Source organism: Phacochoerus africanus, chromosome 3 (assembly GCF_016906955.1).
Source record: "Phacochoerus africanus isolate WHEZ1 chromosome 3, ROS_Pafr_v1, whole genome shotgun sequence".
Classification (NCBI taxonomy): Eukaryota; Metazoa; Chordata; class Mammalia; order Artiodactyla; family Suidae; genus Phacochoerus; species Phacochoerus africanus.
In genome coordinates, this window is record NC_062546.1 from 60,127,011 (window position 1) to 60,141,401 (window position 14,391).

The window sequence follows — 14,391 nt, forward strand, 5'->3', positions numbered from 1 at the left end:
AAACTCACTATCTTAGATGTGAGATTAAGCAAGTACTACTTTTCTTACTACTGTAATATAACAAGATACATGATACATAACCACATAATTTGTCCTTATAAATATTTGTCAGTCCCTAGGAAATCACATTCAAAAGATAAATCATAAGATGTTCTAACCAATGCTTAACTAAACAAGGTAATGCTTCTGTAGTTTCTTTACAAGAGTGTATAGTTGGCATTATGGGAAAACAAAGTGTAGACTAAAATATATATTCCATCCCAAACATTTTGACACTTAAGATATCTAAGTATTTACAAGTCAGTATGACTGACTTAAATACAGGTCACCCTAGCTAAAATAAAGAAAATAAGTCTGGATTTTTATTTAAAAATTTTTTAATAATTATAAGTCTTTCCCAGATGCCTATGCACCTCATACATAAATTCTGGGTTTTAAAAAGGATGCAGAAATGCAGGGTATGTTGAGGAAAATCTTAGGGTTTGTGGAGGCATAATCACATACTCACATAGGGATTTGAAATTAATTATAAAAATGTCTGTGGCAGGAAATAGTGAATGTAAGGCTCTCTGTCCTTTTCTAACCTATATTCCCCTGGGCAGAAAATGTTTCCCTTTTCCTGCCAAAAATATGTTAAAAATGTATTCTTTTTCTGCAACTCCCTGAAAGCAAAGAGTCCTGTCAAAGTATAAAGCAGTTAATTTGCTTTAGACATAATGCTGGAACTTGGTAGAGTTGTAAATCTTGGACTATCATTGCAAAAGGCAAAGACCCTGGAGAAGATGGTATCATGAGATGCCCCCTTTCTAAATGTTGGTAAAAGCATGTTTGGAGGTAATTGGAAGGTGTTATAATGTTTCAGGATACAAGACCTATGCAAAAAAACTTCTCTGTCAGTCTTTGAGTGCTACCTGATTCGGGTGGCATAGGGAACATAGCACTTGCCAATAAGATCTTTAAAGACTCTGCACACAGAATTTTCCACCTGTTCCTGTAGGGTAGACTAACTAGAGTGACTACCATTCCAGATGCGATGAGTCAGAGCACCTTTGACAAGAGTGAATAACAGCTCTTATTTATACCCAATTCCATAGAAATCACCCAGTCCCATTTTGGAAGAAATGTATTTTTAAGTATTTACACACACATCCAAGAAAGAGAAAAAAGTAAGAAACACCACAGCTGTCTTCAAACCAGGACATTTCTTTAGAAGTTTGCTTACAGAGGACTTTTATATATTTCCCATTTGATTTAAATGAAGCTTAAGACTAAAACAACTACAAAAACACCAACACAGAGACTTACTTCGTCTTTTTCCAACATCTCCTTTGGATGTTGCCGCTTCATTTAGAAGAACCATCCCCATGGTGATAGCAGCGTCTATAGTAGTTGTCAAGGAAACAGTAGAAATATATGCAAATAAAATCTATTAATTTTTCTGGATCTGAACACAGGGTGTTCTGTCCCAGAATGATTAAATTACAAATGCATAAAGAGGTAAATGTAATGTATTTTATTTATAAAACATAAAATTACCATTCTTTATTTAAATATGCCTTAATTTTTAGACTATGTAACCTGGAACTTGAATTTGTAAGATTTCAAAGGTCTCATTCTAAATGCTCTTAAATTCCAGGACTTTCATAATGTATATAAATTATATGGACTCTCAATATCCAACAATGACATTTCATATTATACATAAAGATATGCACTAGTTACAGTTAGAATGACATTTCATTAACAGTTATAGAAAACTAGAATATATTCAGCATGGAAACAATCAACAAACCCTGATTGGATGCCTAATGTATACAAGAAAAAAAAAGCCACTACCAGCCTCAAGCAATAGCATGCCCCTGCCCAACATTATGTATATGCCATAAACTACCACAAAGCTTTCATGGATGATGATAACACAATTTGAAAACCCTCTGAATTTAGATAATTTAGTTGTGTTTTGTATTAGCAGTTTATTGTTTGTACATTTAAAGGATTCATTATGCTTAAGGTGTTTTAGACAATTTTCTGATATAAATTTTCTCAAGTCCAAGGTCACAGGATGTTGCCATTAATAAGATAACAGAAAAATTAAAAACTTCCATCACTCAAACTGCTAATACATAGGGAATTTCCATTGCTTAACTTAGTTCTTTGGAGCAGACTGATAGGTCTGATAAAGATCCCTAATGAGGAGTTAAATTAGTATTCTCCTTTTCTCTCTTTCTGGCAACATCCTTTTATATTCATGTATAATTCTAATCTATACATTTAAACATACATATTTGATCTACTGAAAATTCATACAGACTTCTAGATTATTTTAACTATGACAAAAATATTTTTGTAAATCAATATAAATTACATTTAAAAATTTCATATAGATAATATAAATAAAACAAATATTTATTTCATGCCATCATCTTCTGAGTAGCTTCCAAAACTGCTTAATATGAGAAAATGGCACTATTTTTATTTCTGGAGATAAAATAAGGTTTATATAATTAAAAGTTTGAACATTTTAATGAGTAAAGCATGTATTAAAATATTCTCAGGGAGTTACTATATATATATATATATATATATAGTAAGTACATATAAACATAAACATGCACTTAAGTGTATTTTATTAAGCAAATTATATTTTATTGGCCATTAACTATGGTCACTCAAGTATAACACACCCCTATCAATGTATCTTCATGCTAGATACTATTTTTACTATCATCCCTCTGTAAATTGTTATATTACATTGTTGAAAACTATGCAGTCAACCTGCTTTTCATTTGACTGTTTTTGAACTTCACACAAATTCAAACAATGCTATGACAAAATGACAAGATTTTCCTAAAAGTATGCCACATTTTACTGCCTCATTTTATTGCTGGGCATTTGTTTCAAGAAGTTTGCTATTACAAATATTCCAACAAAGATACCTTTTTATATGTACATGTACAATTTTTTTTTCTAGGGTCTAGAAAATTTTTGGCAGGTTGGTATGTGTGTTTTCAAATTTACTGGGTACAATCATATTCTGTAAAACAAGCAGTGTTGAGTTTCCTTTCTTACATTGACCCAACAAAGTACTGCCAAACTATTGATTTTTATCAAACTGTTGAGTGGGGGTCTATGCGACTCTATCTTTTCATAATTCCTTTTTTGTTCAATCTTTTGTATAGTGTTTGTTTTTTAGCCTATTTTTCCAGTCACCTTAGGATGCTTCATTTTTTTCTGGATATGAACTGACTGAAGTGTTGCATATAGATTCTTTTACTTGTCTTTTAAATTGTTTAGTTATGAAGGTTTTCATTTTAGTATGATTAAAATTATTCTTTTCCTTTATTACTTTTGCTTATTGTCTCATGAAATTAGTTATTACCCATAAATCTTAGAAATATTCTCTAGCTTTTAAATTAGGTTCAGATGTACAACATAGTGACTGGTCATTTAAATACTTTAGGAATGATCACCCCAACGAGTCAAGTAACCACTGGTCCCATACAAAGTTATTACAGTATTATCACTCATATTCCCTATGCTGTATATTACATCCCCATGACTAATTTATTTTAAACCTTAAGTTTGTACCTCTTAATCTACGTCAGTCCTTATCCTCCTGTACTCCATCAATTATACTGTTCTCTGTATCTCTGAGTCTGTTTTCATTTTGTTGTTTATTGGTTCCTTTGTTTTTTAGATTCTACATTAGAGTGAGATCATATGGGATTTGTCCTTCTCTGACTTAATTTCACTTAGCATGATACCCTTTAGATCCATCCATGTTGTCATGCACATGGCGAGATATCTTTTAATGGTTGAGTAATATGCCATTGTATACATATACCACATCTTCTTTATCCATTCACCCATCAATGGACAGTTTGCCTCCATATCTTGTCTACTATAAATAATGCTGCAATGAACATAAAGATGCATACATCTTTTTGAATTCTTTTTTTTTTGTTTGTGTTCTTCAGATAAATATCCAGAAGTAAAACTGCTGAATCATATGCTGGTTCTATTTTTAATTGTTTTGGTGAAACTTCCATTCTGTTTTCCATAGTGGCTTTATGAAATTAGATTCCCACCAACAGTGCACAAGGGTTTTGTTTTTTCCACATCCTTGCCAACACTTGCTATTTGCTGTCTTTTTGATGACAGCCATTCTAAGTGTAAGGTGGTATCTCTTTGTGGTTTTTATTTGCATTTCCTTGGTGATTAGTGATGCAGAGCACCTTTTCATATGTTTGTCTGGCATCTATGTCTTCCTTAGAAAAGAGGAAGTCTTCAGGTCCTCTGCCATTTTAAAATCAGCTTGTTTGTTGATTTTGATACTGAGTTGCATGAATTCTTTGGGTATTTTGGATATTAATCCCTTATGGGATATGTGTTTGCAAATCTCTTCTCCCATTCAATAGGCTACCTTTTCACTTTGTTGATGGTTTTTAACAATGTGAAAAAGCTTTTTAGTTTGATGTAGTCCCATTTGTTTATATTTGCTTTTGTTTCCCTTGCCTGAGAAGACAGATCCAAAAAAATATTGCTTAGACTTACGTCAAAGAGCATATTTTCTATGCTTTCTTTTAGGAGTTTTATTATTTAAGGTATTACCTTTAAGTATTTAATACATTTTATTTTTGTATATGGTGTGAGAAATTGGTCAGGTTTCATTCTTTTACATGTAGCTGTCCAGTTTTCCAATACCATTTATTAAAGGGGCTTTCTCTCATTGTATATTCTTGCCTCCTTTGTTGTAGATTAATTAACCTTAAGTATATGGACTTATTTCTGGGGTCGCTATTCGGTTCCAATGATGTGTGTGTGTGTGTGTGTGTGTGTGTGTGTGTGTGTGTGTGTGTATGCTCATATCATACTGTTTTTTATTACCATAGCTTTGTGATATAGTTTGAAATCAGGATATATGATACCTCCAGCTTCGTTGTTGTTCTCTCAAGATTGCTTTGGCTAATCAGGTCTTTTGCATTTCTATACGAATTTTAGTATTATTTGTTGTAGTTCTGTGAAAAATGTCCTTAGTATTTTGGTAGGGATTACACTGAAACTGTAGATTACCTTGGGTAGTATGAACTTTCTAACATCTTTAAGTCAGGTAGTGTCATGCTTCAACTCAGAGCACTCTAATAATAGCTTTCCATCTCACCCAAAGTAAAAGCTAAAGACCTCAAAATGGCCTCAAGGCTGTACCTAATTTGTACCCTGTCCCACTTCTTATACTTCTCTGTCCTTGTTTGCTCTTATCCATGTCTGTTATATTCTTTCAAGAGGAACCCCTCTGCCTCATGATCTTTGAATCAGCTATCCTTCTGCTTGAATGCTCTTCCCCGCAATGTCCCTGTAACTCAGTTCCTAATTCTCTTCAAGTTTCTGCTGAAATGACATCAGAAAAGCTGCTCTGAACTCTGTGCTTCTTTTATACTGCTTTGTTTTTTTCTCTATAACACTGTTTTTGAAAGAAATTTTAGATTCTGTATATTTTTAATATACTTATTGTCTTTCTCCTCTTGCCTCAATTTTAGCCCCCAAAGGACAGGAACTTTGTCCTGTTGATTATTTACTCAGTACAAACTACTCTTTGATGTAGTTATTATTATTGCTCTCAGTTTACAAACAAGGAAACTGAAGTCACCAGAGAGGTCTGAATAACTAGTGCAAAGTACAAAGGTAATGAGTGAAAGTTGCAAACCAAAAAAAAAAAACAAACCTTAGAGGAAATGAAGTAGGATGGTGGTAACAGAAGGTTAGATGAAAGTTATGAGGGAGGGGCAAAGAAACAAAATAGTTAAATCTACTGTAACATAATACATATCCTTATACTAAGCATAACATGTCAAGTAAAGATGTACATAAACAATATAATCTCTTTAAAAACTAAGGTTTACTTTTCACATTCTATGTAGCAGTTCTTTGCAAACTTTTTCTGTAAAAGGCTAGAAAGTAAATATGTTGGGCTATGCAAGCCCTGTGGTGTATTATTACTATTCAACTCTGCTGTTGTAGTGCAAAGTAATCACAGATGACACACAAATGAAGAGGTGTGGCTGTGTTCCAATAAAACTTTGTTTTTTAAAAGAGTAGACAGGCTGGATTTGGCCCTCATTGGTCCTACTTTGCCAACCTCTGCTATAAAGGATCCGAGACAGTGCCAAAGATACTATAAACCGTTTTGCCTCAGGGGAAGTTAGCTTTAATCTTATGTGAAAATTAAGAAAAGCAAAACTTAGTAAACCCTTGAGCATATGATCCCCAAAGAGGGAATTTTAAAACTAAGAGATTGTGAGATATAGGTATATCCATAACTCCAAGGTAAAATATTTTACTAAAAAGCAGTAGGGTCAGTAAATAAGTATGGTCTTGTAATCAGAACGTTTCCTGCAAAAGTGAGTTTTCTAGGCTTTGTTAAACCTAGAAAACCTACTTTAAACTTGATGGTTGTAATTAAGATACATGAGTTAAACTTGCCAATACTCCTCTTTTATTTAAAGAAACTTTTTAACTTAAGGCCTTTGAATATTGAGAATTATTTAGCTTGAGATCCACTGTATCAAGAAAACAACAGTGTTGGCTAAGAGAGAGACTTCATAATACTTATTTAGGGAAAAAAATCACATTTGTACAAATATATTTAGGTAAAGGGACTGATTTATAGGCAGAGGAAGAAGCTTGAATGTCAGAGTTAATAGGCAGGTGGAAGGCTAAATGACTAATGAAACCTCTCCTGAGAGAGTCTATGTCCAACTCTGGAATAACAGATGCTTTTCTGTCATTAAACTGAGGGGCGTAACTATTTGTGCTTTATCAAAGGGTCTCAACTATCAAAGAGAACATGAGATGTCAATGTAGAGTAAATATATAATAATATTCCTGAGGTTTTTCAATTTTTCTGAGATTGTTAATGCCTCAGCCTGAAACATACACACTCACACCTGTTCTACTTCATGTATTGCTTTACACATTTGTACTGATTAGTATCATAGCAATATACACTTCACTCTCTGTTTCTGTTTACCCTGTCAATCACCTTCTTACTGCTGAAAAAGTCAAAATATTGACATGATCCTACATAAAAACAGAAGCTTCTATTTGTGTAAATTATATACAAAACCCAGAGGCAATGATCATCCTACTGAAGTGGTAACAAATATATTTGCATTACATTATAATCCACTCTCAATTGCACATGATGTTAGGTTTACTATTGCTCCTAGGAAGAGAATCAGGATTATCGATTTAAAGATAAATGAGAACAGATGTTGAAAAAAAGTCAGCATGTTATAGAAGACTTTTGCCTTCTATCTAAATCTAAAATGTCTTCAACTTGCATCCATCATTAAAGAAACATTTGCTCTCTATCATAGATTGAAAACAAATCATAGTGAAATCATGCTCTTTTGTAATAAATGGAAAACATTTTTTTTCCTCAAAGGAAAAGCAAGTATGATTTTTATAAGAATACATGTATTTTTAAATATTTAAAAACTATTATTGCTAGTTAAACCTTTGTCTTTTATATTCAGAACTTTTACTTCCAATTGATATTTATCTCATGTTATCTTTTTGAAAGCCCACAATTCAGAGGGTGCGCAGAATTAAGGGACAGGCCAGAATTTATATACCTGACAGTAAATCCCATTTTAGAACTCATGTGTCTTGTTTCCACTGGCACATAGAACTTATCTTGGTGAACTGAGATATGGTTCAAATTTCTTTGCAAAGGTATGGAAAGATTTTCATTATTTAGCCAATTAAGCTTTCATCAATCTGCCCTTCACTCTCTCATTTTATGTTTTTGTACCTGTTTTACCTTCTGCTAGACTACTCTTGCTCACTTATTCTCCACCTGGGGAGAAAACTATCAAAACTGAGTTGAAAAGTCAGTTCAACTTCTCCAGGTAGCTCCTTCCAAGTATTGATTACAGCATTTGTTATACTGGATTAAAATTATTTTCCTACCAGTCTACCTTTTTGTAAATAGCAAATACCTTATATTTGCATCAGGTATTAAACACAACTGAATGAAAAAATTATTTTTTACTGGGAAAAATATAAAGGATTACTGAGATAGTGGTAGATAGTTCATATATTCTATTTTAAAATGTCATAAAATATTTTTTATTTATTTTAAAAAGTTTTCTCTCAAAAATTACTTAGGATTGTTCTTTTTCTTTTTCCTCCTAAATAAGGTACTGAAATAAAATGCCGCTAATAGGAAGAAAAATCTTACTTTTAATAAATGTGAATCCATAACCTATGACATCAAATGACTCCATCTGTTCTTTCTTAGGTTATTTTCAATAAAATTCTGTATACAGCAATTGCATCTAATGATCTGGCTTACTAAATTAGGAGGAGAAAACCAAAAGGCAGAAATGTTCTTTAAAGATAAACAAAAAGTTACCATCTGGAATTTACATTTTTTTTTTTTTTGCAATAAGAGAAAAATACACATGCAAAGTATAAAAAAATTACACAGAAAGTTTAAAAAATATCATTATACTCTGCCAAGTGAAAGTAAAATCAAATTATTATATAATGAGAGTTCCCATTGAGGCTCAGTGGAAACAAATCTGACTAGCATCCAAGAGGATGCGGGTTCGATCCCTGGCCTCGCTCAGTGGGTTAAGGATCCAGCTTTGCCATGAGCTGTGGTGTAGGTTGCAGAGTGGCCTGGATCCAGTGCTGTTGTGGCTGTGGTGTGGGCCAGTAGCTACAGCTCTGATTCGACCCCTAGCCTGGTAACCTTCATATGCCATGGGTGTGGTCCTAAAAAGACAAAAAAAATTTCCATTAAAAATACTATATAATGGCTTCTTCTAAACTTTGATAATTTTAATAAGTATACATTTTCAAAGAAATTTTCTCCTCTCATAGACAGCTATAAATAAAAATAACAGAAGCAATAAAGCAACAAATAGTTACCAGTAGCAGAAAGAGGATGGGGACTTTTAATTCCATGTACTACTGTTAAAAATCTATATGGAAGACTTCGTACTGTTTGTGAAATTTCTTTGCATCCTAAATCTCAGCTTGAGGTCAATAAGCCAGGAAATGAAACCCTGGAGAATTCCTGCCATACAATGGAACAATGGCTTCAACACATCTTTTCATTCCTTTTGCTGGGTATTCCTGATGGGTTTAATGGACTGGCTGCTTTGAATAAAGTATGCTGCTAAAATGCTACATCACAGATTGAAATTGGATAGAAAAGAAAAATAAAAAACTGAAAAGAGCTAAAAAGCTACTTGCAATAAGTAGTCCCCATTTTCTGTGGGTTCACTTTCTATGGTGTCAGTTACCCACAGTCCAATAACATTAAATGGAAAATACCAGAAATAATTCATAAGTTTTAAACAAAGTTTTAAATGCCATTCTGTGCAGTATGATGAATTCTCATACATACTCCCTGCCCTGTCCCACCTGGCATGTGAATCACCCCTTTCCAGAGTACACACTGTATTCACCACCCATTCATTAGCCTAATTAGTGGCCATCTTTTATTACCAGATCAATTGTTGGAGAATTGCAGTGCCTGTGTTCAAGTAACACTTTTTACTTAATAATGGCCTCAAAGTGCAAGAGCAGTGATACTGGCAGTTTGGATATTCTCTTACTGTGTCTAATCTGATAAATCAAACTTTATTATACGTATGTACATATAGGAAAAAATACAGTATATAATGTGTTTGGTATTATTGGCAGTTTTAGGCATCCACTGAGGGTCTTGGAAGGTAGTTCCTGTGGATGGAGGGGACTGCTGAATCATGTTTTAACACAAATGTGTTTTGGTTCATAAATTAATTTATATAATTAAAAGATAAGTTAGTAAATATGGCATTGCCCTTATTTTTTAATATGGAAATAAACACATTTTCAAATATTTCATTTTCTCACCTAAGTCTCCTCTGATGTGCAGAAAATATTAATCTCTCACCCATGTTAAAATTGGAAAACACAAACTAGGTAGTTACTAATCAAGATCACAAAATTTGAGAATGGAATTGGAAACAATCCAACACTCAAGTAAACTATCTATGAGACAAACTAGAGCAAAAAATATCCATCATAGTAGGTTGTTAACTTTGAAGCCATAAAATGGCAGATGCGTAGTAAATGCAACGAATGGGCTACAGATACGCAGAGTTCCAAGAATGCACTCAAGTATGAGCAGTCTAGGGTGAAAGGAATAAAAACTCTGAGAACTGACAGGAAGAAGATAGCGGATGTTTTTAGTGAATTTCAAAAAGACAATGTTAGTTCCCCTGCAATAGAAAATGGAGTCTTATAACTCTCTTCGCAAGCTTCATTTCCAAGGTCACATTTTCAAAAGGTGTCATCTTGTTATCTTATTAATTATATGGTTAATGAATCTCTCTAGAAAAAATTAAGCCATTCTACTCCCAGTGAAACTTTCAGAATTTATTTTTTTGTTTTGTTTTGTTTCTGGCCATCTACACCTTTGCCAGACGTTAAAGAATCAATTGGTAAATGTTTATGCATGCCGTCTGTGACCAGCAAATTCTGAGTGGGAGAGATGGGAAAACATAATGGGAAAAACTGTAGTCCTAGTCAGTACTAGATGTTTTATCTACATCATCTCAAATTTCACAAAGGAGTGCCATGTGGTTGGTTTGCCAAGGCAGATTTTACAAATAAGGAAGTCTGTGAGCTTCTTGAAGTGGGAATGCTTTTAGGCTCTTCCCAGCCCTTTTCTCCATTGGAATTAATACAAGGCTCAGTGTGTCCTGGCACCTGGTGCATTGTCCACAGCAATGATGCAGGTCAAAAAGAACTAAAGGTGGAAACTGTGTATTTGCTGGTGGGTAACCAAGTGCACTGTTATGACAGAACACAGTGATATAATACAAAGGCTCTAATGGTATTAAAAAGAGAGTCTTTCCCATCCAAAATAAAGTTAAAAACTTCAAGATGGCATGACTGACACTTAGTCATGAATCCTATGTCCCAGGACCATGATAAAATATTATATATAAAACTTAGATACCTGCAAAACCAAGAGACCATAAAAAAAACTGAGTTCTAATCCCAGTTTTTCCTCCAACCTAAGGTGAGTCAATTAAATTTTGTGCGTTTTAGTTTTCCTAGTTATAAAAGGAGTTTTGGCCTAGGTGAGTTCTAGGAATTTTAAAGGTTTAAATGCTATGGTTATATAAATGACCGAATCTTAGTAAATAGGAGAGTAGTCAAATTTGTAAATGATACTATAAGCCACATTTTAAATCCTGGTAATGACTCACTGTTCCCCAGAGTATAGCTGGTGACCCAAAAAGTAACTTTACTTCATTCTAATAATATTCAGAGTTTATTTTTAGATAGACGAACCTCACCTCCTTCCTATGCTATCTTCTTTACCCTATTTTCTATAAGCCACAAATTGCACTGTATTATCTGATTCATAACATTTAGTCTGCCATGTTCCAAAAAGATATCTAATTACCCTAAATCTCCTTCTTCTCACTGTAACATTTAAGGGAACCAGTATGAAGATAATTTTTTATACTGCTTTTTATATTACAGGACACTTCTTTTCTCCCCATTAAGATCCTAAAGAGGAAAAGCATACAAACATCACAAAAAATTCTAGTTAGATAATCAATGCAGAGCAAAAGCTATACTTCAAAGTTCAATAGTGAGCAAAAAAGATGATTATAGTCTATTAATGATTCAGAATGAAAATTTTCATTATAAGAACAAATAATTAGCATAAGAATTAGAAAAATAGTCACATGGTAAAGTTTAAAATTTAATGTCTTAAAAGTCTTGATATTTATTGTCAAGAAAAAAATCAATTTGATAGCATGCAGCTTTGTTTTGTTCTACACAATCCATCAGTATTTTAAAGGATACTTAGTACCAGAATAATGTGTGACTCTGCCACGAATTGAGCCTGGCTGCTTCCATGAATGTAGCTCTATAAAACAAGACAGAGAAGCAAAAATTACAATCTGGGGAAAAGCAGATTTTTTGGTTGTTTTTTTCCTTTGTAATGTGGTTTTATGCCTTGAAGATAAACAATGGATGACTCTACAAATTAAGCTATTTATAATTTTTGAATAAAATAATTATTACTTAGAAATAACAGATGAAAATGTTGGTGGCTGATGTTACTATAAACTCTAGAAAGCAACCTAATATCAAAAGTACACTCCCTATAACTTGTTAAAAGGTTTACTACAAACATATATATGCAATTGTAATGATTTTTCCACAATTACTGTGAAATGCACTTAATGTACTTAGTATAGCTTAAGGTAAAATTAGAGCAACTAAATTTATTTACTCTGCATTTTTTAAAGTAAATAAAAAATGACCTATCAAATATTATGTCACTCTTTCCCATATTATCAAAGTTTTTAAAATAAGGACATAGCTTTATAAGTGCATTCATCTTATTAGAGAATTTAAACTGATTTTTTTCTAAAATGTAATTATTAAAATTGTTATACACCATTAAGAAATGTACAATTTTCTATACCTACTAAGAACTACATTAGTTTATACCATTCAATTATAGAAATCTTGACAAAAATCTCTACCCAGGAGATTTGCTTCTGAAAAACTGATTCCCACAATATTTCTGCTTTAATTTAACTAGGAGACAGAGTTATTCTGTCCTGTCCTTAACTCTGGGCACATCACCAAATCTCTCAGATATTCAATATTCCCTCATCTATAAAATGAGGAACCGGATTATATGATTCCTATGATCTTTTTGAAATACCCTGAATTTTCTGTGTACTGTCATCAAATCTACCGTGGCATTTTCATGTAAAAGCTGCTCTTGATACTCTTAGCTAAACTGTCTTTATTTCCATCTCTAATTTCTCAGTAAATTAGAGGTGTGTTAAGCTATATTTTTAAAGCACAGTTTCAAGCAAACTGGCTAAAAAATAGCCATTTCTGGTTTATTGACATTATAGCTTCTGAGAAATCCTATCTTATGTTTTCTTTTTGTTCTATTAAATATTACAAATGACCAAAGTGTAGCAAAACAAATACAAATACTATAAACCATGTGCTTGACATTACTTCAAGTCTGATTAAAAAATAAGACTCTCAGAACTAAGACATGAAGGTCTAATTCTGATAATTTTAACATTATAGATAATAACAAATACTCCCCAAAAAAACCCCAACCATACCAAGTAGTAATAATAACTATCATCTATTAAGCACTCATTTTGGGTGGAACACACGTTTTAGATGCATTATATTATTTATTTCTAATAATACTATATGGCAGGTATTTTTATTATAGTCATTTTATGCATAAGGTAACCAAGGCTTAAGAGAGGTGAAGAAATTTGCCCATTTTCACATCTGGTATATGCAAAATTTGTGATTTGAAATTAGGTCTGTTTAAGTTCAGATCCTGATCTCATTATATTGCCTTGTTATTTGCTGGACAGTTGATTGGATGCTTCAATATGTTATCCCATCATATCTTAACCATATAAAATAGTTATTATCACCTCATATTCCAAATGAGGAAATGGAGATTTAGAAAAATTAATTTAAGATTGCACATTTAGTGACTGGTGGAATTAGGACTGTAGCTAAATTAGATAACCTCCAAGGTGGTAAGAGTGGGTATCTTTGCTTGTTCCAGATTTTGGAGGAGAACGCTTTCAGCTGTTGGTTTGTCATAAATAGCTTTTATTGAGATACTTTCCCACTTTGGTAAAAAGTTTTATCATGAATTGATGTTGAATTTTGTCAAATGCTTTTTATGTATATGTTGAGATAATCGTGTGTGTGTGTTTTTTTTACTTGTTTTTTGGTTAATGTTGTATATTACATTGATTTTGTGTATACTGAACCATCTTTGTGAATTTGGGATGAATTCCAACTTGGTTGTGGTGTATGACCTTTTTTATGTGTTGCTGGATTTGGTTTGCTCTATTTTTTTTTTTTTGAGAATTTTTGCAGCTATATTCAGAGAGTGGCCTATAATTTTCTTTTTTTCTTTTTTTTTTCCCAACCGACAATGATGCATTTAATTCCACAATGGTGGCAATTGTTTTGTGTACTCTTTTTTTTTTTTTTTCCAAAAGTGGATCATATCAGATATACCTTTTTGGGACATGGATTCTTTCTTCTAAGTTTTATTGAGCTATAGTTGATTTACCTTGCGATAAATTCTGCTATACAACAAAGTGATCAAAGTGATTCAGTTATACATGTATATGATATCCATTTTTTTTCCCCTCAGATTATTTTCCCATATAGGTTATTACAGAATATTGGGTAGAGTTCTTTGTAATATACAGCAGATTCCCACTGAACATCCATATACAATAGTGTGTATATGTCAATCTCAAATGCCTAATCCATCTCTGCCTCCCAGCTGTCTCC

The 14,391-nt window shown here is 32.7% G+C and overlaps 1 protein-coding gene across 2 annotated transcripts in view; it reads right to left on the bottom strand.

Moving 5' to 3' along the window:
• The window catches only part of TUSC3 (tumor suppressor candidate 3), a 191,850-nt gene that overhangs the window by 15,986 nt on the left and 161,473 nt on the right, over positions 1 to 14,391 (bottom strand). For both annotated transcript variants that reach the window (XM_047771894.1, XM_047771893.1), the window contains 2 exons: positions 11,884 to 11,947; positions 1,306 to 1,380 (listed from right to left, as the gene is read on the bottom strand). In XM_047771894.1, the coding sequence (XP_047627850.1) occupies positions 1,306 to 1,380; positions 11,884 to 11,947 (139 nt within the window). The remainder of the gene's footprint in view (positions 1 to 1,305; positions 1,381 to 11,883; positions 11,948 to 14,391) is intronic.